The sequence below is a fragment of the Centroberyx gerrardi genome, chromosome 21 (assembly GCF_048128805.1).
Source record: "Centroberyx gerrardi isolate f3 chromosome 21, fCenGer3.hap1.cur.20231027, whole genome shotgun sequence".
NCBI lineage: Eukaryota > Metazoa > Chordata > Actinopteri > Beryciformes > Berycidae > Centroberyx > Centroberyx gerrardi.
Window position 1 is genome coordinate 1880778 of NC_136017.1, and position 26541 is coordinate 1907318.

Sequence of the window (26541 nt, forward strand, 5' to 3'; positions counted from 1 at the left end):
GCAGTTTTAGAAAAGTTCACACTGAAACTTCTGGAAAACATTTCTAACACCTTAAATAGAGAGAGAGAGAGAGAGAGAGAGAGAGAGAGAGAGAGAGCTCCAAGAGATGGAGCGAGTAACACCTTAAAAGAGGGAGAGAAGAAGAAGAGAGAGATAAATAGTGTGAGAGAGAGAGAGAGAGAGAGAGAGAGAGAGAGAGAATTGCAGATCCAGAGGGATGGATGGAGTATCACCTTGAGAAAGAGAGAGAGAGAGAAAGGGAGAGAGAGCAAGAGAGAGAATCACAGATCAGGAGAGATGGAGTAGGTGACAGAGAGAGAGAGAGAGAGAGAGAGAGAGAGAGAGAGCTCCAAGAGATAGAGAGAGTAACACCTTAAAAGAGGGAGAGAAGAAGAGAGAGATAAATAGTGAGAGAGAGAGAGAGAGAGAGAGAGAAAGAGAGACAAGGGCAGATCCAGAGGGATGGTGGGAGTAACACCTTGAGAGAGAGAGAGAGAGAGAGAGAGAGAGAGCTCCAAGAGATGGAGACAGTAACACCTTAAAAGAGGGAGAGAAGAAGAGAGAGATAAATAGTGAGAGAGAGAGAGAGAGAGAGAGAGACAGAATTGCAAATCCTTCGGGATGGAGAGAGCAGCACCTAAAGAGAGAGAGAGAGAGAGAATCAGCGACCACGAACTTTGAAATTGAAAGAAGTCGCTGTTTAAAATCATAAAGACTGAAAGATGAAAACGTTTTGAAAAGCGACTCCAGGCTTCATGTTGCTTCAGTGTTTCCATCCTGAGACTTTCTACTTTTCCTCCTCTACATCTCAGAGGGAAATCTTCTTCTTCTTCCTCCTCTACATCTATCTGCCCGCTGGAGTTACTAGTTACTTTGCAGAATAAGGTTTTACACGCAAAACATACGATGAGCTCATAAAATATGTTGCATTGTTAGAGTTTAAACTCCAACAGTATCTGGAGCAGTTAGACGACAACATTAAAATACTTCTGACAGGTTCATGCTTCAATAATTTAACTCTCTGACAGAATGACGACTTTTACTTTTCATACTTCAGTTCATTTTACTGCTGATACTTCTAGACTTTTACTTAAGTAAACTTTTGAATGCAGAACTTTTACTTTTAATTAAGTATTTTTCCATTCCAAGGATTCGAGGACTTGGAATTTTCAGACATTTTCAGAATTGGAGCTGGAAACAAAAAGTGGAAAAATGGAAAAATTAAATGCAATATTCTAAAATCTGAATTTGTCGTAATCCGACAGAGGCCCAAACATTCGCAGCAGCTCTCCGCCGCTCGTCAGAACTGATCGGACTGTTGTGACTCGGACAAAAGGGAAAATGTTTAAGACTCGACCGGGAGGCGAGTCGCTCCTCTAAGAGGTTTAACTCTGCGGCTCGTTCCCAGGCTCCGAGCCTCCGACCCGACACGCAACGACACCAAGCGCTCCCCCGCGGGCTCAAACAGGCAGAAACTACTGAGGAGGGAAGAAGCTGCCCAGTGATTTCATCTTGTCTCCAGACCTATCAGATTATTTCATGATATTTTTTAGTCAAATTCTCTCTCTGCACTGGCAGATAATCTGCTGGTTTCAGTAAATTTCACTTGATTCATGCCAATATGACTTCTTCTTTCAAGAAATCATCATAAAACAATGAAGAAAATCTGGAAACAAGAAACTTTCTCCAAGACAATTTACCAAGAAAATGTCCTGAAACAAGTTACATTCTCCTGGAAAAAAAAGTCTCATTTGTTGAAACCGGTGAAAATATCTGCCAGTGCAGTGAGATGGTTTCTCTAAAAAAAAATCCTAAAATCAGCTTGATGAGTCTGGAGATGAGAGGAAATAACTGAACAAGTCTGTCAGGTTTTGCAGCCAGTTTGAGATCCAACACATCGATCACTGAGACTTGAATCTGTGTTTATTTCTCAGAGGATCAACATGAGGTCGGTGAGAAAAACCTCTGAATGTCTCCAGACTCTCTGCAGGTTTCTGAAAGCCAAATCCAAGACTCTCTAAGACCTGGAAGTGAATTTAAGGCCGATTTAAAAAAGCAAAACGAAGACTGTTTCTGACACAGGAGAGAAAGAGGAAGAGCTTTAGAGGGATTTATTAATGCCTGAAATGTTTCTGACTCATATGACGAACTGAAGAGTTTCATTCCAAAATGAGATTTAACAGACAAAATGATTCCTTACATGAAACTAAAACTCAGTGTGGAGCAGGACTGAAGTTTGGATAAGTATAAGTACGGCAAGTACCGAAGTCCTCCACTACCCCCAGACACTGAGAAGACATTTAGCCCACTGATTTCTGGGTAATGAAGTCCTTCAAACTTTCACAAATGCAACCAGTATCGACTTTAGTTTAGACTTCAGTATAAGTTCAGGATGAGCGTCTAAACCATAACAAAGAGAAATCTACAGTGTAAAGGAGTGACTGAGGAGGAGGAGGAGGAGGAGGAGGAGGTGGCGGAGGGGCGGGGGGGGGTGGGGTCTGTTGGTGAGAGAGTGCAGTGTAGCGGAAGCTCGCACGGCCGAGAGAGAGAGAGAGAGAGAGAGAGAGAGAGAGGGAGAGAGAGAGAGAGGGAGAGAGGAGAAGAAGCATGTCGACCATCAATTATTAAGAGCAGGGAGGGGAGGGGAGGGGAGGGGGTTCGGGGGTGTATGACGTCATGAACGGGAGCCGCCAGCAACGAAAAACACCCCGAGGCAACCGGAGGGGGGAGGGGGGAGGGGTGGAGGGGGGAGGGGGGAGGGGTGGTGGACGGAGGGGGGGGGTTAGTACACATCTGTTGGCACAACGCAGGGCGAGGCGCGCGCCAACAGCCGATAAAAACATCAAAACAAGCGCTCCTCAGACCGACTCTGACCGACTTCACAGAGACTGCACTCCAGACAGCAGAGGGAGTTTCTATCCGTCCAATGGAGAGAATATTAATGGAGAGCAAGACAAACATGACCCGGGATTGGTCGAATTTGGAATCATATTTAAAAGAAAAAAAGCATCAGGGAGCGTTCAGGAGCCACTGTGTCCCAACAGAAGGCAAAACCACAAACACACAGAACATAAAAGATGGAAAAAGGTGCTCTAATAATATGGAGGTCTAATAATTTGTCACAGTGACCAAATAATAATAATAATATGTTGTCACATCAGTCAGCAGGTTTGCAGAGTCTTTTCTACAGCTCAGGCTTTAGTGGATTAACAGCTGATTTTTAGTCCAAGTTACCAAATATTTACAGTTATGAATTGTGAGTTGAACACTGAAGCAGAATTAGTTTTATTGGCTTGGATTACAAAGTCTGCACATACAAGGAATTCATCTTGGTGATTTTCTAGCAGCTGTTGGTGATGTTCTTTACATCTCTGCCTTTCTTTACATTGTAGTTTGTTGTGTTTTTCTTCTTGGTGGATAACCGGCCAATCGTAGATGAGGTGACATCACCGCCAGATATTTCCAGCAGCTACAATGGAGTTTGATATCAGAAATGCTTTTCTTTTTTTGGAGCGCAAGTTAGCTAACTGGCAAACCTGAATGACAAAGAAGGTAAAAAAAATAGATAAAATATGTAAATGGTGATGACTTCTTTTCATTCATTCCTGACCATGGCATCATGATGTTGAAGGTCAGCTAGCTAACTAGCTAACTAGCTAACTAGCTAACCTAGATAACTTAGTATGATAGATTGTATATTTTCAGTTAGCAGCAGAGCGCTAGGCTTCATGATATTAGCTTCCTGCTCTCTTGTCTTTTTCACTGAGCTTCAGTCTAATGTTACTCTAATGTTACTTAAAACACTGTGGTCCTTTGGCTCCGCCCACTGAGGTTTACCTCAACCAATCAGATTGTTTCTGCCTCTGAGGAATGTTTCGAACTAAAACTACAATCTGCAAAAAGAATCCGCGTTCACAAGAAATGATCAAGAACCGTTTAGTACTGAGCGAGTTGTTCTGGTTCTTCAGTTTAGTTTAGCTGATGTTTCATGAGTTCATCTGAAGACCAAAACAAACTAATGCATCAACTCATGCAATCACGATGGAGACGAAACACATGAACAAATTTCACATTGTCTAAAACCACTTTTGAACTCTTAAGCAAAAGTTTTGTTGTTGTTTACTGATCGTCGAGCCGATCAGTAAACGGCCGAACGCTGCAGCATCAAAATGAATTCTCTCCTGCACCCTACACACTCGTCTCCAGGGAGTCGGTCCTGAGGGACGGTGACACGAACGATGACCCGTCTAATGTGACATCACCCCCCCACCCACCCACCCCCCCCTCCCCCACCAGCTCCACAACACAAGCTTTCTGACCAAAATTAATTTTTAAAACGTTTGTCTGTTTGCTGCACTTCCCCACCTGACAACAACAACAGTGAGTGCTATCTGCATACTACAATGTTTTTGTTTGCGTGTGTGTGTGTGTGTGTGTGTTGGGCTTTAAGCGGTCTGTGTAAAATATTGATGAGCGGCTCCTGAGAGTCGATTTACAGTTTCAGTTGGGCTGAAACAGACCAGCTGGCGGCTCAGGCTGCAGCTGCAAGTTTCACCATTCTGATTTTCTGCCCCCATGTGACTCAGATCTGATGTTTTCTGATCAGTGTGAACAACAAAAAGCTGCACGGAGTCTCGAAATTCTGATTGGACCTGAACGCTCCAATAAGAAGTTGTCGGTGTTGGCATGACAACAAGTAAATCTGACATCGTCCACCTGAGCCAGTTAGCTTGTCTGAGCAGCAGAGGTGTGACCAAGTCAAGTTTGCTTGAGGCTCCAGTCTCAAGTCAAGTCCCAAGTCTAAATGTAGATTACCAAGTCAAGTCCAAGTCAAGTCCAAGTCATTAATGTCAAGTCTCAAGTCTAAATGTAGAACAGCAAGTCAAGTCAGAACAAATCAAGAGTCCAGTATCAATTTAATATCTTAAAGAAAACTAAATATCTAGGACTTTTCAATGCAATATGGTTTTAATAGGATAAAAACTTGGTAAGAGCATCATGAGTTTGATTTCTATAATCAGTTTCAACTTCAATAAATTCAATCATTCCATACAAATTCAGAAAACAGAATTTAAATTCAGTCGTCCGCTGGAACAAATCTCATCACTTTCAATCTAAGTCATTTACACAAACACAAGATCTCAAGTCAAGACTTTAGAAACCTTTTCAAGTCATCAAAGTACAAGTCAGAGTCAAGTCCCAAGTCACCAGAACCCAAGTCAAGTCAAGTCTCAAGTCTTCTCTTCATGCATCAAGTCAAGACTCAAGCAGTTAAACTGTGACTCGAGTCCAAGTCATGTGACTCGATTCCCCACCTCTGTTTAAGACATCTCTTTTCAATCTCTTTTATGTGTTGCTCTCTCTCTCTCTCTCTCTCTCTCTCCTGTAATTATTCCTGTGTGTGTGTGTGTGTGTGTGTGTGTGTGTGTCGTCTGATGGAATGAATGTTAGTTTAAAAAAAATGCCTTGGTAATAATCAATTGTAATGATCAATAATTATCTGTTATTGTAACATCACACATATTTTCATGTGAGAAACAGATCGACTGGATGCCACCTTTTAAAATATTTTGCGCACACATTACACACACACACACACACACACACACACACACACACACACACACACACACACACAGGAATAGGAAACAGCATGTGACGGAGGTAGAGAATAATAGGGAATACAAAGCTGTTGTGTTACGTAAGAAAACACTAATCTGCTCTGAACACACAGCAGATGGCTCAACATGGAGACAGATGTGGGTCAACACACACACACACACACACACACACACACACACACACACACACACACAGGAAGGCAGGATATGAATGACACCAACCTTAACTTTGGTTGATGAAACTCTAACACAGACTGGAAAATCAACATTTAGCATTTCTGATAAGCACTGAACCACACAGTGCGTCAGTTTTCCCAGCTGTCCTGAATGCAGCGCAGCGCAGACACACGGTCTGACCTCTGACCTCCACAGGACAATATTTACCCGCTCAGTTTCTCCTGCGTTTGCTGCTTCATGAGGTGGAACAAAGGTCAGTGATGCAGAGAAATAACTTGTTGTCAAAGTTTGAAGCTACACAGTGTGTGTGTGTGTGTGTGTGTGTGTGTGTGTGTGTCCAAATTGAGAGTTTAACTATCATGTTTTGAGTCCAGCAACCTTTGACCTGTCAAAGCAGCCAGCTGAGTCATTCTGTCCGACCGTTTAATAGTTTGCAATCAAACATTTCAAAGGTTTATTTGTTTATTGCACCAATTACTTATTAACTATTGCAGTTAAAGCTGCAATATGACTCTTTCTTCACATTAAAATACAAATAAAAACAGTATACAGATGTATTCTACATTGTATTCTACAATATCAATATATATATCTGTGTGAAAAAACATGTTTTTGATGGGAAACAGATCAGGATTCTTTTTTAAATTTCTGTCAGCTGTCAGAGAGTCCCGGATGTCGGACTTTCCCAGCAGCACTTGAAAGCAGCATAATAGTTCTGGCTAAAAAACGAAAATGATCTAATGGTAGATAACTATAAATACATGAACAAAAGTAAGAGGCTCATTTTTATATATATTATACATATTAGCAGAATCTGCTTTGTCTCCCACTTTTTTTCTCCTATTTACAATTATTGGTAAATGTTTTATTTTCTTCGTTCCATCAGAATAAGTTTCCTCCGACCGGATTTCGGTGTTCCACTTGTTCAGACTGAAAGGTTTAATAAACATAAAGAAAGAGATTCACTTCAAAACAATTCAGTCAGACAACGGCAGTGAATGGAGAGAGAAAAAAACACAATTCTCCAGTCTGCTCTACCGGAGCAACAGATCACAGAATCACTGATTTTGGGGGTTTTATACATGGAGGAAGAAACACAACCCAAGACTCTACCAGAGGAACACAGAGATTTAAATGTTAATTTCCAGCGTTACATTAGAAAAACAGAAAGACTGAACCTGCTGCAGGCTTCATGTGTGAAAGCCACTTCTACGGTGGCTCCCGCTGTACAAAAAGCAGCTTCTCCTGATGTGCAGGAGTGAAAAGTTGAGCCTGGGGTGTCCCGCTGACCCCCCCCCCCCCCCCCCCCCCCCCCCCCCTCCCCTCTGTAAAGCTCCATAAGTGGATTATCCTGCCGTGTTTTTATTCTCACAAGCTTTCATCTCCAGTGCTCTAACACAACATGCTGTGCAGTTTGGATTTTGGGACGAAGGCCGAGCGCTCGACTTGTGGCCGGAGGCAACAACAGCTGACCTACAGAAATAAAGGAGGGTTGGGGGGGTGGGGGGGGGTGGGGGGGGGGGTTACATTAAGGTTGCATTAAGAAACTACGATGACGAGGGTTCATCCAGAGTTCATGCATTCAGACGTGTGTTGGGTAAACTGCGGTTCAGGACGCCAGAAACAGGTCGCCGGCCTGTTTCTGCTCGGTCAGATCGAGACGAAGAGGCTCGGTGTGTTTTAACCAGCTGGATCCCAGAGAGAGAAACTGAACACACACACACACACACACACACACACACACACACACACCCCACCTCACCTCACCCACCGGCAGCCATTTCTAAAAAATCTCCCCCTCGTCCAAAAACAAACATTTTGCTTCCTTCCATCTTATAAATTCTTTACGCTGGTTTCTGCTGAATTATTAACAGAATCTGCCGCCGCCGCTGCTGCTGCTGCTGTTTCCCTTCCAACACACACTGAACTCCACACAGCAGAATATAACACTGACAACATGTTTATATCAAAACATATCAGCAGCAAAAACAGCTCAACATGTTAACTTCCACACGTCTGCAAACGTTTCTGCACAGGATCTGAAACCTGCAGGGAGAGAACTTCTTCTTAAAGACGATCATTTCCAAGTCTATTGTTCCATTTAATCGACTTTTTTGGGGGGAGCTGGAAGGAAACATGGCAACCGCACCTTCCAAAACAATTTCCTCAGCCGACGTTTCTATAACAAGTAAAAAATATACTGCATGTTGGTGTAGAGTCCCTGAACTGAACAGCAGGAGAACCAGAGACTCGTTACAGAAGCTTTACTCGATTACAATTCAATTAATTCAACACAAATCCAATTAATTCCCTAAGAATTACTCACAGGTTGGATTTGACCTGCAGCAGGTTTGCTGTATCAAAGCTTTTCCACTGAATTAAAAGCTTCCTGAAGAGTTTCTCCCAGAGGCGGAGACTCGAGTCACACGACTTGGACTCGAGTCACAGTTTTAACAGCTTGAGACTTGCATGAAGAGAAGACTTGAGACTTGACTTGACTTGGGTTCTGGTGACTTGGGACTTGACTCTGACTTGGGTTCTGGTGACTTGGGACTTGACTCTGACTTGTACTTTGATGACTTGAAAAGGTTTCTAAAGTCTTGACTTGAGATCTTGTGTTTGTGTAAATGACTTAGATTGAAAGTGATGAGATTTGTTCCAGCAGACGACTGAATTTAAATTCTGTTTTCTGAATTTGTATGGAATGATTGAATTTATTGAAGTTGAAACTGATTATAGAAATCAAACTCATGATGCTCTTACCAAGTTTTTATCCTATTAAAACCATATTGCATTGAAAAGTCCTAGATATTTAGTTTTCTTTAAGATATTAAATTGATACTGGACTCTTGATTTGTTCTGACTTGACTTGCTGTTCTACATTTAGACTTGAGACTTGACTTGAGACTTGTGCCTCAAGACTTGAGACTGACTTGGGACTCGAGCGAAGTTGACTTGGTCACACCTCTGGTCTCTCCACATCGAAACCCTTTCCTGAACCTTCCTCTCCAGCTTCTCCGCGCCTCCCAGAACTCACGCTGACCTTATTGTTTTCTATTTTTAACCCTCCACTCCTCTCTGTTTTCCTCTGTTTCCTCGGTCCTGTCTGATGTGTGAAAAGCAAACTGTTTCAATAATCCAGCAGGCGAGGAAGAAAAGGCCGAGCGGCTATTTCAGGCTCCAGAGACTTTAACAGCTCGCTGTCAAAACATGACTGATATCGTCAACGTGGTTTAAAATCCATAACTTAAAGGCTCTATAAAAACACTAAAAGAGAAATGATTAGGCCTCTAATTAAAGCCAACAACCAGTAATATACTAGTAATTTATGTTTTACTTTCTTGAGTGGACCTTATTTAGTTTAGTTTTCGTATGTACATTACTTCAGTTCTACTCCCTATATTGGATACTCTGATTGGTTGAGTTAAACCTCAGTGGGCGGAGCCAAAGAACCTCAGTTTTTCAGGCTAAGTAACATCAGACTGAAGCTCAGTGAAAAAGACAAGAGGTAAGAGAGGAGGAAGCTAATATTATGAAGCCTAGCACTCTGCTGCTAACTGAAAACATACAATCTACCATACTAAGTTATCTAGGTTAGCTAGTTAGCTAGCTGACCTTCAAGTTCAAACTAGCCATACTAGCCTATAGCTAGCTAGGTAAGCTAGTTAGCTAGCTGCTGACCTTCAACATCATGATGCCAAGGTCATGAAGGAATGAAACCTTCCTTCTTTGCCATTCAAGTTTGCCATAGCTAACTTGCGCTCTGAAAAACTGTGATTCTTTAGCTCCGCCCACTGAGGTTTAACTCAACCAATCAGATTCCTCCAGAGCAGCCCCGCCTCCGAGAAATGTTCAACACGTCTCATAAAATTTCAGGGAATGAGCATCAAGTCTGAAACGCAGATCAGGTGTTACGGACATGAATTCTATGTGAAGAGTATGTTCCATTTTGGTTGTAATTGAATTAAAAATGAAAACTTCACTCACAGTAGAAATGTTCTTGGTGTGAGTTAGGATTTGAACCCGGGTCATCCGAGTTGAAGGAGAATGTTTACACCCATCCACCTTATTTTAATGTCAGACTGCTCCATGTTTAGTCGTGCCTCCTTCACGTGATTCTTTCATGGTGGGAAAACACAATTCTCTCACTTTTCCTTTTCTTTTTCAATAAATGTCAGGAGGTCAGAGTGTCGTCCAGCTGTCACAGAAGCATCACAGAAAACAGAAGCAGCCTGTGCTGGTTTTGGTTTGTACCTGAGAAGAAGCTGCTGGAGCGCAGGACGCTGACGCTGAGCCGCAGGATGGACAGCTTGTCCAGGCTGGAGGTGATGTCTGCGGGGAAGGGCAGCAGGCCGGCCAGCCGCTCCAGCTCCGAGTTCAGCCGGTCCCGGTGCCGCTTGGACGGGTTGGACTTGGCGCCTTCGGCCGGGGGGGGCTTCACCCTGCGGGGGGGAGACGGAGGGACAGATGACCTTCTTTCCCCCGTGTGGAGGGAGGAACCAGCACTTCAGGAGGGTCAGACTGATATCGGGCTGATATTGGCCTTTGACGGTAGGGGAGACCAGGGCATGTTGTCACACTTTTTTACTCGTTGGTGTATTTCTCAGTAGTGCCTTACAACTGAGATATGATATATATTTTTCTAGCTAGATTAAGGTCTTCTCTAATAAATGGCATTTTTACATTTTGAATAGTTACATAGTTAACCTCTTATTAAGAAAGTTAATATTTTTGTAATTGGACTTTTGGCTCTAAAATATTTAGTTTCAGAAATAAAGCCACTGAGACAACTTACCCCGCTCTCCCCTATATGTTCACATTACAGGTAAAATACAAAAGCTACAAAACTTGTGTGGAAGAAGAAGATTTTGAGGTTGAATATTTAAAAAGAATAGAAAGTCCATAACAGTTTTTTCAGCTGCCAACTCTTTGACCCTTACATCAGAATTCCCATATCTAACCCTGACTCCTCTGCAGCAGGCTGTAATAATTCCTAGACAGACTGAGATGTTTTAAATATCGTATCAATAGTCATCAGGCTCCTGAACTGATAATTATCCCCTAAATAACCCGCTTATTAAAGAAGAAATGTGGGTCTCACCCTCTCTGCACCGGCCTCCTCCTCTTCCGTCCAGCGTACATGACGGACAGATGATTCACAGTCTCACTGGAATAAATCCATAAACTCTGCTTGAGGAGTCAAAACCAGAAAAACCCCAAAACTGTTCCATTAAAACCAGTTCAGCTCAGTGGGACTGGATCCGGACAGCAGCGAGCATGTGATGATTCAGACTTACAAAAAAAAAAATCAGCATTTAAATATGAAAAATCATCCCGGCAGGTGAATCTCTGACGAAAAGCAACTACAGTAATCCTATAAGAAATATTAAAAGGATCTATACAGATATTGCAACTATAAATAGGAATATTATAGTGATAAAAACACCATAAAGCTCAATAATGTCTGTATAAACGCACTATTCACCACCACAGACACTATGAGTGGCTATAGTAATATAATATTAGTAGTATTAGTATAGTATTATAGGAGTATTATAGTGGTTTTTCGCTCGGGTTGTCCCATCCATGACGCTCCACCGGTGCGTAAAATCCCGCTGACGTTCCGGATTAAAACCCCCGGTTGTAAACTCCGGTGATGCTTCACATCCTGCCGGTGGAAGCGAGTCGAGATGATTCCGTTAAATCAGAAAAAAAAAAGTTCGTTTTTCTGCGCCGTTTCTTCGCCGCTTCACAGCCGCGGATCTTTCCTCCTCTCCAGCCGACGCGCGTCCCGGGCCGGCGGCACTGATTTGCGCGGGGGCGCGCAAGGCAGGCTCGAGTGGAGTGGAAGGAGCGCGCACGACGAATGAGGATCAAGTCAGACGGGTCGGGGGCGCGCAAGGGGTCAAAGGTGATTTGAGGAATAGTCACTATAATATTCTATAGGGATTTATGATGTCAGAGGTTCAGCAAAGAGTTTATGTCATCTAGGTTTATGGTATTGTCATATTCCTATGATATTCCTATAGTATAGTATAGTATAGTATAGTATAGTATAGTATAGTATAGTATAGTATAGTGGCTATAGTATAGTATAGTATAGTATAGTGGCTATAGTATAGTATAGTATAGTATAGTATAGTATAGTATAGTATAGTATAGTATAGTAGGCCTATAGTATAGTATTATAGTACTTTGATCTGTGTGTCTAGTTTGGGAAAATTTGAGTTATTTTTCATCACAATACAAAACCCAGTTCGGTTCTGGAAACCAGTATGAGCTGATCTGGGAGCAGTTATTCACAGGCCTGCTATTTCAAACCACAGAGTTACAGCGACATCTAGTGAACACTGGAAACCATTACATGAATAAAATAGAATAAAATAAAATTAATGAATAAATAAAATAAAATACATTTGGTGTGTTCTTATTTATGTTTACTCAAAATCCTCTACTTCTTTCTGTTTTGTTTTTGTGTGTTATTACTGGTTATTGTTTTTTCGCTCTTTTTAAATATATTTTTTTTCTCTCTTCATGTGTGTATTGCTGTGTTGCTTGGCATTGTCAATTTAAATTAAATACCAATAAATACCTTGTTCAAGAAAATAAGAGGAGGGTTTCATTACAGAATTACTTGTATAAATAATGGAAATGGAAATCATTTATTTCCATTTCACTGCCTGTCAGACAGATGGTTTGTTACACTTCGGCATGTAAAACACTTAAAGGAATAGTGCAGTAAGATATAAAAAATTGTTTGGTGAAGTTAAATATAGATTTTAACTAATTTCTACTAATATTCCTGATGGTGTGTGAGGGTTTAATTCCAAAATGACATGTATGGATTATGGAAATGGAAATTATATTTCTGTGTGAAATTCATCAGTAAATATTTCAAAAACACAGATGATCCTCTGCTCAGAAACTGAACTTTTTCTTTAACAGGAATTAGAAAATGTGCTTCACCTTCATGCCAGTTATGTTTTTTCATTTTTTTTTTTTGTTCAAACGTCTCATTTTGGAACGAAAATCTTTATTCAAACCCCAAGGTAGACGAAGCAAGACTCTACCCATCTCTGTTTACCCATGATGCAACAGAGAGAGACCAGAACGCCGCACAGCGATCACAGGAGGCTTTGGTATTGTGCAGAAGAGATTTACTGAAAGCTCTTACATGGTTAGAAGCAAAATAACGAAGGCAAATCCACAAGATATAATATGTTGAAAAGTTACAAAAGAACATAACAGGTGTTGGTTACATACTGAATATGCTGTGCAGAAAATGTACAAAAAAATAGTTGGGTTAAGGCAATATGACACAACATGACAATACACATTTAGAAAAAAACATATATATATTTATATATACACAAGTACACAAAGATACTGCATGTTGGAGCCTTGGCCTCCCGGGTTTGAAACATAAAAGAGTAATAAGTACAACGTCTCTCTTATCTAGAAGCAAGCAACGAGATATATTTATATTTCTATATGTAGAATACTTTGAGAGAAAAGACTCGGGACAAAACTCCAGACTGCGGATTTAAAAAAAAGGAGAAGAAGTGACTTTAAGGTGCGCTGCAAAAAAATACACATCGACAAAAAAGACGCTTCGATCCGGACCGAGAGTTGAAGGAGAAATCCACCGACAGATCAGGTCCGTTCACACTGTTAGACATCATCAATCTGTGGTGTATTCACTGTATTCCTGCAGTTATTTAGTGCTGAAGTGTTGTCATTTACTTTTTCTGCTGAACCCACCTTCCCTCAACCTGCCTCGTCTGCTTCTACTGCAGTTTTTGTGATTTACTACGTTTCCCAGAATGCCCTTCAACAACCCCCAGAGAACGGGCCTGAACCTGTGCCATTCAGCTGTGGCTTGTTCTTGACCGGAAAGAAGTTAGCTTGATATTAAATATTGGATTTTTTTTTTTTTTCTTTGTAAAGCAAACAAGTAAAACCAAAGACCGAAGAGATGTGTGATTACTGGAAGAGGAAGAACGATTTACAGACACTTTATTCAATATTTCAGAAGATATTTGTCTTATGGGACCAAAGTTACTGAAAGTGGAAAACAAATCTCCAAATATCCAATATCAAGCTAACTTCACTCTGGTCTCTCTCCTGCTCCTGTGGTGGAGAAACTGGTCTCTCTCCTCTTCTACGATGGATTTCTCCCTGTATGATTGTTGAACGTCTCTCGGTGCAAAATGGCGGCTCTAGAAAGAAGCCCTCGCTCTTTGATTCTGAGGGACTGACACCAAAACCTGACGTTTACCGCTGATGTTTTACATCCTGAAACATTTTCTTAAATCCAAAATAATTAAGTAATAATAATTAGTCCAAAAGTGTCTCCTGAACAGCAGCAGATGAAGCTGGACTCACCAGCGTTAGATCTTTCCCTCTCTGGTTCCTTTGGTTTCTTTGGTATAAAGCATCACAGACCGCTTCACTGACCTCACCACACAGGGCTTCTGGGTAATGAAGTCCTCACAGTTCAGTTACCTCTCGCTTGCCAACGTGCAAAGTTGCCTAGTGCAGCTTTAAAGCCTTCTTCTTCTTCTTCTTCTTCTTCTTCTAAAATCTGCCAACAGGGTGAGAGAATTTCACTCATTTAGCAAAACAACTTATTTCGAGAATTGTTTTCAATAAAATTTCCGCAACAAGTTCAGCAGCATTGAAAGTGAGTGAAGTTCTCACCCAGCTGTCAGATTTTTTTTACTCATTTGAAGAAAAATCTGATTTCGTGACTCGGTCCTGGACGAAGCGATGGGTGCGATGGATATTTTTTGCAGCTTGAGGCTCTCACAACGCTTCCCAAGGCTTTAAGGTGATCCTCAATCTTAAGTGCTAAATCTCGTTGTTTTGAAGATCAACAGACAATCAATAGAAGTCAATTTAAGGCACTTGATGTGTTTTCCCGCTCATTACTTTTGAACGTTTTATCTTTTTTTTTTTTCCTCATTTAAAATGTACAATAGCTGCCTTTCTTGTTCTACTTCCGTGTTTCACTGCCGGACGGGCGAAACTCCCAGTCCGAGCAAAAAACATCAATAAATTAACTCAAGAAAAGAAAAAGAAAATAAAAACAGGAGAAATCTTGTTGTGAACTTGTTTAAGCGCATAAAATTGACTGAATTTGAATAGTGGTTCTATTCTTCCACTCAGTATTCAACAGAGAGAACAGCCTGGCCTTTCATTATACAGAAATGTAAAAGTAGATATTAACAATATTACAGGCTGATAAAACGCCTGAAGAGATGTTTGATTTGGTTCACCGCCCGTCTAAAAATACGTAGTTTGAATGGGAATCTACAGGCGGGGGGCGGAGTCTGTACCCTGCTGGTGGCCCCGCCTCTCTATGTGTATTTATTTTGTAGTTTATCATTAAAGAAATTAAAGATTACCCATACATGTAGACTTCTACTGCAAAGTGCTATATGTCCATTTTGGATTGAATGTAATTACCTGAAGTTTACCATCCAATAGCTGTAAAATCTAGACAATCCAGTCTGTAAAAGCTTTATAATTTTGTCAAACAAGGACTTATAATACCTGCTGTTGTTTAAAAAGTGTCATAATTTGTTCTAATTTTGTATTTCATACTATCAATTTGTAAGAGCAGGCATCACTTTTGCAAAGGAATAAGTATCTAATTTTGTAATGAAACTCTTCATCGTCAGACAGACGGGTTTGGATTCATTTCTGTCTTTTGTATGCTTTGGCAAGACAAACACTTAAAGGAATAGTGCAATAAGATTAAAAAAAAATGTTTTGGTGAAGTTAAGGCAAGGGCAAGGTAAACTTTGGTTTGGTTCATATTTATGAGAGAAATGTCATCTATGAAACACAGATTCTCGCTCATTTCCGCTAATATTCCAAATGGAAATGTATTATTTTGAAATTGTGACAGATTGTCCCTTTAATATTTCAAACAGATCTGTCAGTCTAAGGCACAGAAACGCCTCGCTGTTTATGTTCTACCAACATGAAGCTACAACACAAGAAGAAAAACGACAGAGGAAAGACAAAACTGGCTCAGTGACGAAGCTTTTGACTCAACGGTTTTTACAAATACGATGCACAGACTCCCACTGCGGTCCAATCTACTGATCTCTACTGTCTGTATGCTGGATGATGTGGTGATTTGTTGTGCGTTTTCATTTTATACCCTGTCTGCAAACCAAATTTCCCTTATGGGACAAGAAAGATTTGAAATGAACTGAATCAAAAGGACAAAAACAGCAAAAAAAAAAAAAACCCAAAACAATCTTTTATCCTTCTGAGTGCTATGATCCTGTGATAAAATAGGAGAACAGGGACACGTTTGGTGTTTGGAGGGCTTGCATGTGTGTCAAAGGTGGCAGAGGATTATTGATTATAATTATTATTGACATGATTATTCATTACTATTACTACTAAACTTTCCTTCAGGTCAGTCAGTCTAGTTGAAGTCTATTTAGATTCACGCAGATCTAAATATTCCTACTTATGAACATAGAATTGACAAAGTATGGACAATTTGTATAGAGAGACTTCCACCTATCTGAAACACAGTCAATTACTTAATTGATGTAATTAAATGTAATCAACTACTTAAATTTTCTTAATCTGCGTTCAAACCACCAGCGACCATGTCTCCGTTCTACTGTCCAATGGCTGGTTTGGTCTAGCTGACTGCTAGCTGTAATATTTCACCAATGGGCGGGACTTATAGCAATGCTGTTAGATGATTGGCTGGTCATGGGTGATGTCACCAGTTCAACTTTTCTATACCGTGATGAACATCGTAGAAAATGCACAAACTTTGAGAAACTGGTTTCCGGAGTTAGAATTCCTCAAACTGGATTGTGAATCCCTAGGTTAGATCATTCATATCTGATTTGGATCATCTATTATATTTTTTGGTAGAATTCACTCTGCTGCAAATACCTCAGGAGTTGTTTTTTTGACCGACTTCCAGGTCTGACATAAGAAATAAAACTATAAACTACCAGTTACACTTTTTCTTTCTAAAGTGTCCTGTTGAGCCGTCCTGAACCATCCAAAACGCAGAACTTGAATTCTTGAAGTTTTCATTGCTGTTTCCTAATACGCAGAAAGTAGAAGGAGAAGTGTCCTGATTTGTCTCCTGGTCCTTTTAGGCCACAAGTCTTCAGTCCTTGTTGTGTTTAGAGACGGGAGTCTTCGTTTCCTTAACATGTTACCACCTGGGATCCTCTGCCATCTACGAGTCACAGCGGCGGGTTCCTATTTGTTCTCTGAGTAATATGTGTTCCCATTGGGCAGCGAGGGGAAGGGGAACCCTCCGTTCCCTACGATTGGACGGCTCTTGATCTGAGAAAGAGAAAAGACCAATGAGAATTTAGAAGCTGTGACTTTTTGGCAATTTTCATACAAAACAAACATACATACATAGGCCTAAACAACAGAGCTGGGAATTAATTTGGATTCTCTATTGGTAACAGATATCACTGTCATACATGTATTTACATATGACATATTCTATACGTAGTAAATATTGCTTGTACTGAGCTGTTGGTGCTACATACAGTGAAAAGTTTTCGAAATGGACCGCCAAAAAAGTCCTAAAGCTAATAGTCATCGGGAAAAAAGGTTCAGGGTGGCAACTTGATCCGTTCAAGTTCCTGAACCTTTTTTTCATTCAGTAATTTCTCTACCAGCATGTTCCTTTTCAGGGTGACAGGGGGCTGCAGGAGTCAATCCCAGCATGCATTGGGTGGAAGGCAGGGAGACAGATAGACAGACACTCCCATTCATAACTATGGGCAATTTAGAGTGTCCGATCCACCTGATTTGCAGGAGGAAACCCAGGAGAAACATGGGGAGATCATGCTAACTCAACACAGAAAGGACCAGGAATCGAACCTGTGTCCTTCAGGCTGTGAGGCCACAGTAGCTACAAACCACTGGGAATCTCACCACCCTGAACCTTCTTTTTCTCATTCATATTCTTAGGTCGTTTTCACACTTGGTACGTTTGCTTGAGTCCGAACCTGAGTTTGATTGTTCCCAAGCCCCCCGGCATCGCGGGTCTGGTTTCACACTGTGTTAGAATTCTGCCGAACCGTCATTAGTCATCAACGTGAGTCCGTCCAATGCACTTTATCAATGAAAATTCTGTACTCAGACCGCCTCGTACAGGTGAACTTGGGTGCGGTTCCTTGGTCCGCAACTCAGTTCGAAAAAACTTTCACATTACCAGGTTTTGACATGAACCGCACCCGGATTCAGACTAACAGGCCAGTGTGAAACCCCCTTAAAAGACTAATCTTTTGAGCTTTTAGGTGTTTTAAAGCACCGTTTACCTGTGTCTGCTCACTGAAGTTGAGGTACGGCTGCTGTGGTACCAGCAGGCCGTCTGGGTCAAGGCCAGGGGTCATTTGGCAGGACAGCAGCCCGACGTCAGGGTTCGCTGGCGGGATGACCCCCATCCCCGTCACAGACCCGCCACCAGGAAGACCCTGGAAGTAACAGGAAGCCTTGGAGGGACTCTGGTTGCTGGTGGGGTTCAGCCTCTGGCAGGAGGGCGCCTGGCTGAGGTGCACCCCGTTGACGGGCACCGAGGGGGCGGAACCTCCGAACATACAGCTGCTAGAAGGCGCCATAGGTGGGGTCTCCATTTCCTGCTGAATAGGAAATGGCATACTTGCGGTCTTTGGAGGCCTGAATGTCGGCCTGCAGTTCACAGAGTTCTGGGGTGCGACGACCCCAGGGAGAGGATTCCTCTGAAATCCCGATGTTTGGTTGAGGCAGCCGCCGATGTGCAGGTGTCCATTTGAGATCAAGGCTGGCAGCTGCTGTTGCTGCTGCTCTAGCGGCCAAGACTGTCTCTGATTCTCACTGTTTTGTGCCTGAAGTGCAAACTGACCCTGTAAGCAGCTGGAGGAGGAAGGATCTGCATTAAAATCTGGTTGGTTTGGAATATTTTGGGTGTACGTTTCTACAAAGTTGTCAGTTTGGTTTGAATTGGGGATGGAGGGGATCCACTGGCTGCTTTGACAAGAGAACATGGGGTTTAACTGCCTCTCTGTACTTTGGTCCTGGAGGCCAATCGGTAGATCGGGCATTCTCATCTGAAGGTGATTCTGCATTGGCTGAGCCATTTGGTTGGAGTGAAGCTGATTGGCTGAGGTTGGCCTGAGAGAGCACGGTCCGAGGCTGTTGTGCTTGGCGGTGACCTGTTGGGTTCTCAGCTGGTTCTGTGTCTGGGCATGAGAGTCCACCAATGAGGGGACGAAGGTCACCGGAGCACCCAGGTTATCTGTGGTGCTGAGTTCAGAGTGAAGACCAACAGAGGGAGAGTAGGTGTGCTGTGAGGTGATCTGCTGAAGCGTGGGACCATTTAACCCTGCGGCGCTCATCTGAGGAAGGCCCATGTGGGTCAGTTTCATCATCCCTGCGATAGGATTCTGTTTCTCAGCCACCATCTGCCTTCTGTTGGACATCAGCTGGTTCTGTGGCTCCACAGGCCAGCCGAAGCTCTGCTCCCCACCTTGGACGAGATCCTGGTTCTGGAGGTCCAAACTGGAGAGGCAGGCTGGTACGTCATCCAGCTGATCTGGCAACTTCAGCCCGCCCTCCTTCATGAGCTGCTCCTCGACGTACGTCAGGATGTCGTTGCTGAGAAGCTCGTCCAGGTCATCGGTCATCTCGCAGCTGGTGGTGCTCATCTTCAGCAGAGTGTTTTCCCAGTCCTTCAGCTCATCGGGCTGCACGTCCAGGCTGTCGCTGAGATCGCTCTCCCCAAGGATCTGCTGCAGCGTCTCCATCATGTCCTGCACCGTGCCCTCGGCCTTCACCAGGTTCGTCACACCAGGTTTAGGCAAAGGGTGCTGCCAGGTGTCGCCGGGAACGTTGACCAGGGCGTGGGTGTCCTTGAAGGCGACGTCGTTGAGGGAATTCAGGGCGTTGGCATTGTGCTGGCAGTAGATATCCTGGTCTTGCCTCAGCATGCAGCCCAGCAGGGAGTCGGGGTCAACAGAGAGATCATCCATCTTCCTCTGCTTAGGGGCGGAGCACGGGTCGGGGACGTCCAGGGTCGGGCCGACGTCATACAGCACCGCCTCTCCCGTGGCATAGTTGAACGGCAGCTGCAGCCGCCTGAGCCGAAGCTGTTCTTCCCCCTCTTCATTTCTGGGGAAAAAAAAATACAAGAGTGGGTTGTAGTAGTAGAAACAGTAGTAGTGACAGCAGTAGTAATTGTTATAGTAGTAGCAGTAGAAATAGTAGTCGCAACAGAAGTGGTAATAGTAGTAGGAGTAGCAGTAGTAGGAGTAGAAATGGCAGTAGTAGCAGGAGTAGTATTAGAAGTAGTAGTTGTGTAGCAGTAGTAGCACTTCATCTCACAGTGGGAAATCCCTTTATCATTGAATCAATATAAGGAAACTATCTTTTCATGTTTTGCCTGGTGTAAAACAGACAGACAGCAAATCACCGTCCCAGCTCTTCGGTTATTTAACTTTAGCAGACTTACGTCAAAGCTTTCTGTCGGGCCACGATGAAGTCCGGCTTTCCTGCTTTGAAGACCACCCTGGCGCTGGCCTGGACCCAGATCCAGGTCTGGGATTTGGTCAGCAGCCTGAAGAACGTGAAACCGCTGTCTCCTGTTTTAATCACTGGATATGACACAGAAAAAGAGTTAGATTTATATTGTATGTCTATCTATCTATCTATCTATCTATCTATCTATCTATCTATCTATCTATATATCTATATATCTATCTATTTATGGTTTTAAGTAGAAGTGAGATATTCCAACAAATAATGAAAGCGTTTCAAACCAAAGTCTAACATACACTCAAAATAGAAACTATACTTGAACAAGTATGCATTGCAAATAATGTCGCAATTGCAATATCTATCAAAGCAGCGGCTGTAAGGTATCTTGTCCATATTGTGCTGCCGTAGTTGCAGTGTATGAAGAGAGAGTGACTCACTGCGCATGTGGTTGTCGGCACAGTACATCATGTCAGCAGCGTGGATGAACTGGTATCCGGAACCCCTCATACAGAGTTCTGTTTCATTGTAGCCCAGAACCACTTTCCCTCTGGAGAACGGAGAGAGCACAAACACAACATATTACATGTTACATAAACAGCTGTCAAATTCCTTAGTGCCGTTGGAAAAAATTCAAACAAACACCGTGATTAATTGCGGAAAATAAAATGGTGATGCATGATCACACACAATTAATTGTGCAGCCCTAGATTGAAGATTAAGAAGATTGCTCTAAATATATATATTTTTTTTGTTTCTACAGTGTTTCCTTTAATAAGCCCCTCCCACCGATGCTTCCCGCCCTAACTTTCTGTTTCATTGGGAAATATGTCAATACACGGAAGCAGATCACGCTCGCCATGCCACTTCACGGGCTCTTTAGTAAAAATGTGCGTACCTGGTGTCGATGCTCATGGGGGCGAAGTCCAGTTTGTGTTTGGTCTGGAAGATGAGCGTCTTGGTGCGGATCTCCAGGATGGACGGCGGCTGCAGCGGCGTGGCGATGCAGAACAGAGCCAGCTGGGGCGGAGTCAGCGTGCCGTCCTCCGACACGCGCTTCTGACCGTGAAGGAACTTCAGACGGCCGTGGAAGTTCAGCGCCTGGGGACGCACACACACACACACACACACACACACACACACACACACACACACAGAGGCTTGAATGACGTGCATGGATCTACATTATATACACAAAAATGAACACATATGGATGCACGCATGAACACACACATACATATGTATCCACACAAAAAAGTACAAATACAGATGAACACATATGCATGCATACAAACACACACAGACACACACACACACACACGCACATACTCTCTCTCTCTGTCATGGTTCCTGTCTCTCTAAACTTTATCTAATCTAAAAAGGCAGAAATCCTAAAAAAAATGATATTTAAAGAAAGATATGACATCGTAAGATTTCCCCACATTCTTTCTTTCTTTCTTTCATGGTTGGTGAACAACTTGCATGGTGCGTTGCTGCCATCTAGTGATGTGAAATGTGAACTGCGGATTCTCCATCCTGCCTCAATGTCTCTCTGAATGTCAGAGAGCCCACTTTCACAGACCCGATTATGGCTCAGGTTTCTACTATCGAGTGAGTCATCTTCTCAAAACGTAGACGGTCTTGGCTGGCGGGTTTGAGTCTCACCAGGAAGCCGGAGGAGTTGTCCAGCAGGCAGCGGAAGCGACAGCAGAAGCTTCTTTCCAGGAAGGAGGAGTTTTCTGGAGGGATGACCTTGGGGTCGTAGGTCATCACGCTGCGGATGCCATCACCACCGCTCTGCTCACCTGCAACCATGACCAATCATTTACCAGTTTGTCTAATTACCACACTAACACTGATTATTAGTATTTCTGTAATACTTCATTGATCTGATTGAGTGTCGCCCAAGTATAATACATAATACCAGAGGTGTGACCAAGTCAACTTCGATCGAGTCCCAAGTCAGTCTCAAGTCTCGAGGCACAAGTCTCAAGTCTAAATGTAGATTACCAAGTCAAGTCCAAGTCAAGTCCAAGTCATTAATGTCAAGTCTCAAATCTAAATGTAGAACAGCAAGTCAAGTCAGAACAAATCAAGAGTCCAGGATCAATTTAATATCTTAAAGAAAACTAAATATCTAGGACTTTTCAATGCAATATGGTTTTAATAGGATAAAAACTTGGTAAGAGCATCATGAGTTTGATTTCTAGAATCAGTTTCAACTTCAATAAATTCAATCATTCCATACAAATTCAGAAAACAGAATTTAAATTCAGTCGTCCGCTGGAACAAATCTCATCACTTTCAATCTAAGTCATTTACACAAACACAAGATCTCAAGTCGAGACTTTAGAAACCTTTTCAAGTCATCAAAGTACAAAGTCAGCAGAACCCAAGTCAAAGTCAAGTCTCAAGCAATTAAAAATGTGACTCAAGTCCAAGTCATGTGACTCACTGTAGTTCTCCTGGGTGTCATCGTACTGGCTGGGGTTTGGGTTCAGAGCGAAGTGCAGCTGCCTTCTGAACAGAGAACGATCATCTGTATGGATCAACTCAAACACACTCTGATGGACCACATCTGACTGGAGAGAGAGAGAGAGGAGGAGAGAGAGAGAGGGAGAGAGAGAGAGAGAGAGGGAGAGAGAAAGAGAGAGATTAGTTGTTTAATCATTTCTCTAACTCGTTATATATTTTAATGGACTGCAAATTGGAAGTATTGTTAATTTTTTGACAGGCGGGCCAATAAAGCATTTTTAAACTGACAGAACGGGAAACAGAAAGAGAGAGAGAGAGGTGGCGACGGTGTTGAGTATGAATTTCATGAACTGTGATTGGATGATTAGGAGTAAAAACTAAAGGACAGGACTCCAGTAAACATGTCCACTCCTCACTTATCACTCCGAGAACAAAACAATACAAATGGCTCATTCTTTATATTCCAGAAAGCAAATGTACAAAATTACAGGTTTTGTTGATATCATAATAAAAACATCACATATTAATCAAAATAACACAATATTACATTACATAGAATGCAGTAATTGAAATTACATAAAAAAGTAGATAAAATAACAGAAAATAAATATATATCTTTTAACATGATAGCAATTCCAGTCACCCTTAGCAAAGTAGTGAAATGTTTGACTTCAGGCAAAAACAAATTCTCTGAAATTTCTGTACAACCACCGTCAAAAACAAAACAAAACAAAACAAAACAAAACAAACAACCTAGTGTAGTTTTACAATTTAAGCATTTAGCAGACGTTCCTTTCCAGAGCATGCAACAATTGGTGCAACAGTAAAATAAGTAAAGTAAGTAAGTAGCTTTAAATAACAAGGTGAGTGAACTGTCCGCCAGTCGGTGATCGTCTCCATCATAAGGAAAAAAACACCAATATGAGCAGATTTATGCTTTTTTTTTCATTTAAAAGACCCCGTTCTCATATGACTTACATCAATTTTGTGTTACTTACTATGAATTTACATCATAAAAATGAATGCGAGGCTGAAAAGGTGGTAAACTGTATTCCACAACTTAACAGGTGGTAACGGACACCCCTGCTTCTCACCACCAGGTTTTATTTATTTTAAGAATGTCCTGGGTTTTTATTTATTTATTGATGCGTGTGTGTGTGTGTGCACATAAATACAGATGCAAAAAAAACAAGAGATAAAAACAAGAAGGAACAAGCACATCACACATGTTAAAGTATGAGGCTGTGTGTGAGTGTGTGTGTGTGTGTGTGTGTGTGTGTGCCATGGGGAAGTACCCTGGCGTTCCTCCAGCTCAGCCCTGTGCTCGTTCAGGTGAGCGTTCACCAGCGAGTCCCAGCTCCTTCCAGTGTTTGCGAGCTGAGCTGAGCTGAGCTGAGCTGCGTTCGAGAGCGATGCTGCCGGTGTGAATCCAGCGTGTGTCAACAACAGCTGACAGAGTGCGGAGTGAAGAAACACAGACGCCGCAGTGTTGAGGTGAGCGAGCCACGCCTCTCACTCTTCTTCTGTTACTCAACCGTCGACAAACAAACCGAGACAAAACCCTCCTTTGTCAGCAGCGACGGCGAACGCTCAAAACACGGCTTCAAACTGTTCAACAGGCTTTGTTGAGTTCAAAGCAACCCTGACATCAGGATTTTGGAGCGCTGATGTTCTACCCAAAGTTACATTTTGCTTTTAACCATTAAAGAAATACAATTCTGGTAAAATAGTGAAAGTGGCTGATAAAGGAATCTACTCTACAGGTAACAAACCATCATTTGGAGTCCTATTCTATTCTATTCTATTCTATTCAAAACATCTAGTTGGAAAATAAATAACAAAATAAATCAATAATATCTGTATAATCAGTATCGTCTTTTAAATCACTTCCCAAAGCTCACTTGTGCAGGAAAGTGTTCTTATTTTTAAGTCCTGTTTTATGTCGTTTGCTCTATCTTATTTCATTTTTTTCCCTCATTATCTTTGTCTCAATTTTTATCGATTCTTTTATTGTATTCATCTATTTATTTGTTTTGGAAATCTCTCTGTTTTGAAAAGTACTAAATAAATGAATAGTGAAAGCAGCTGGTGAATTTTGGGCTTTACCAGCCACCGTCGCGTGTACAACAAAAAGTTAGGTTCCTGCATCCTGAGTTCAGGTTCGTGCTGTGAAAAAGATGTGGTGTGTGTGTGTGTGTTATGTGTGTGTGTGTGTGTGTGTGTTCACCACGTGTGCTCTCCCCAGGCGCTGCAGTTTTTTTTTTCCTCTTTAACCTCGGTTCAAACGGATGTGTTTACAAGTCAAGAGTTCACAGCCAACAAAGCGGTTCGGTTCTCACACACACACACATACACACACGCACACACACACACACACACACACACACTCACTCACGAACATATTTTACTCTGGAAATTCTGGCTCAAGTTTTCTCTAGAAGTCTAAGGAAGGAACTTAAAATAAACAGAAATACAGACATTAACTGAAGTGAAATGTTCCTTTAAGGCCAAATTAATTAATTATAGGAAGTAAAATCATGACCTGAATATAATTAGAACCACAGGTGAAAATGGTGATTTTGGCTGGATTGGTCAATTTTGATATATTATACTATTATTATTATACTATTCTGTAACTACTGTAGTTTAAGCATAAAATGAACTAAGAAAAACCTTAAATGTCCATTCTGACATGTAAAACACTTCATTATCAACTGGTATCAGATTTAACCTGCTGCTTCTCAACACAATTAGATGGTAATTTATTTCAAATATTTTGTCACTTCTAATTTACACAAAAAAATAGTTAAGAATCTGAATAAACATAGTAAAATATATCGTATTTCGTAAATAATTCATAAAAAAACTGAACAAATCCCTCTGTAAATGGACAGCTATTTAGTTATGCATCAGACTGACACAGGAAATGCTTTCTGACTTCATCCACTGACAAACAAAAATGTGATTATGTTAAATACAAAAATAAACAAAAACATAATGCAAAAAGTGTTTGCATTTGTGTCCATGATCTAACTTTGTCAATAAATGTGAGATTTGCAATGGAGAGAGTGTGCAGAAGCTTTCCAGCACCTTTATGAGGATTCAAATGTTGCTTTTGTCCATATTTAACATATAAAATGTCATTCTGATGTCATTCTTTTCTTTCCCTGTTAATCCTCAGGTTATTGTACAGAAGAAGAGTAAAGAAGGAAGTTCAGGGGAAGAAAACAGGAAACTTTCAGGAAGGTTTTTTGTTTTTTTTTCCCTACAGAGGAACAACAGAGAGACAGACACATGTGAGTCATGTGCCTGTGTGTGTGTGCGTGTGTGTGTGTGTGTGTGTGTGTGTGTGTGTGTGTGTGTGTGTGAATAGTGCATGACCAAGGCGAGGGCCCTGAGGAACATTTTTGATCAGCAGGGGTGACACACACACACACACACACACACACACACACACACACACTCATATGTTCGTTTTGGGGTTTTGTTGTCGTTATTAAGCTCAGTAACAACAAGATGTTTCTCATTTCTACTCTCTAATATTTCACATAATATTATATAATAACAGGAAGAGAATCATAATTGTCAGCTTGTGTCAGTATATTGGTCAGCAGATTTCTGCAAGATGGAAATTTATTAGGAAGAAAGAGAAGAATGCTGATGTCTCCCATGTATTTTTGAAGTTCAATAAGTTTGTTTTAACAGTTTCAAACAGCTGAGACATTACAGATTACAGTACTCAGATTAC

General features: G+C 41.8%; 3 protein-coding genes across 3 annotated transcripts in view; 1 reads left to right on the top strand and 2 right to left on the bottom strand.

Annotated features, from left to right (window-relative positions):
- The window catches only part of LOC139917423 (aryl hydrocarbon receptor-like), a 35770-nt gene extending 24830 nt beyond the window's left edge, over positions 1-10940 (bottom strand). Inside the window, exons 1-2 of the mRNA XM_071906547.2 lie at positions 10900-10940; positions 10053-10240 (exon numbers count right to left, since the gene is read on the bottom strand). Coding sequence (XP_071762648.2) covers positions 10053-10240; positions 10900-10940 — 229 coding nt within the window. The remainder of the gene's footprint in view (positions 1-10052; positions 10241-10899) is intronic.
- LOC139929922 (uncharacterized) overlaps positions 1-26541 on the top strand; it is a 451831-nt gene that overhangs the window by 163241 nt on the left and 262049 nt on the right. The window lies entirely within an intron of this gene.
- The window catches only part of LOC139917422 (aryl hydrocarbon receptor-like), a 79004-nt gene continuing 65274 nt past the window's right edge, over positions 12812-26541 (bottom strand). The window contains exons 5-11 of the mRNA XM_071906546.2: positions 22774-22900; positions 21984-22123; positions 21217-21419; positions 20759-20868; positions 20296-20437; positions 18128-19955; positions 12812-17135 (exon numbers count right to left, since the gene is read on the bottom strand). Of these exons, the coding sequence (XP_071762647.2) occupies positions 17049-17135; positions 18128-19955; positions 20296-20437; positions 20759-20868; positions 21217-21419; positions 21984-22123; positions 22774-22900 (2637 nt within the window). The 3' untranslated portion in view covers positions 12812-17048. The remainder of the gene's footprint in view (positions 17136-18127; positions 19956-20295; positions 20438-20758; positions 20869-21216; positions 21420-21983; positions 22124-22773; positions 22901-26541) is intronic.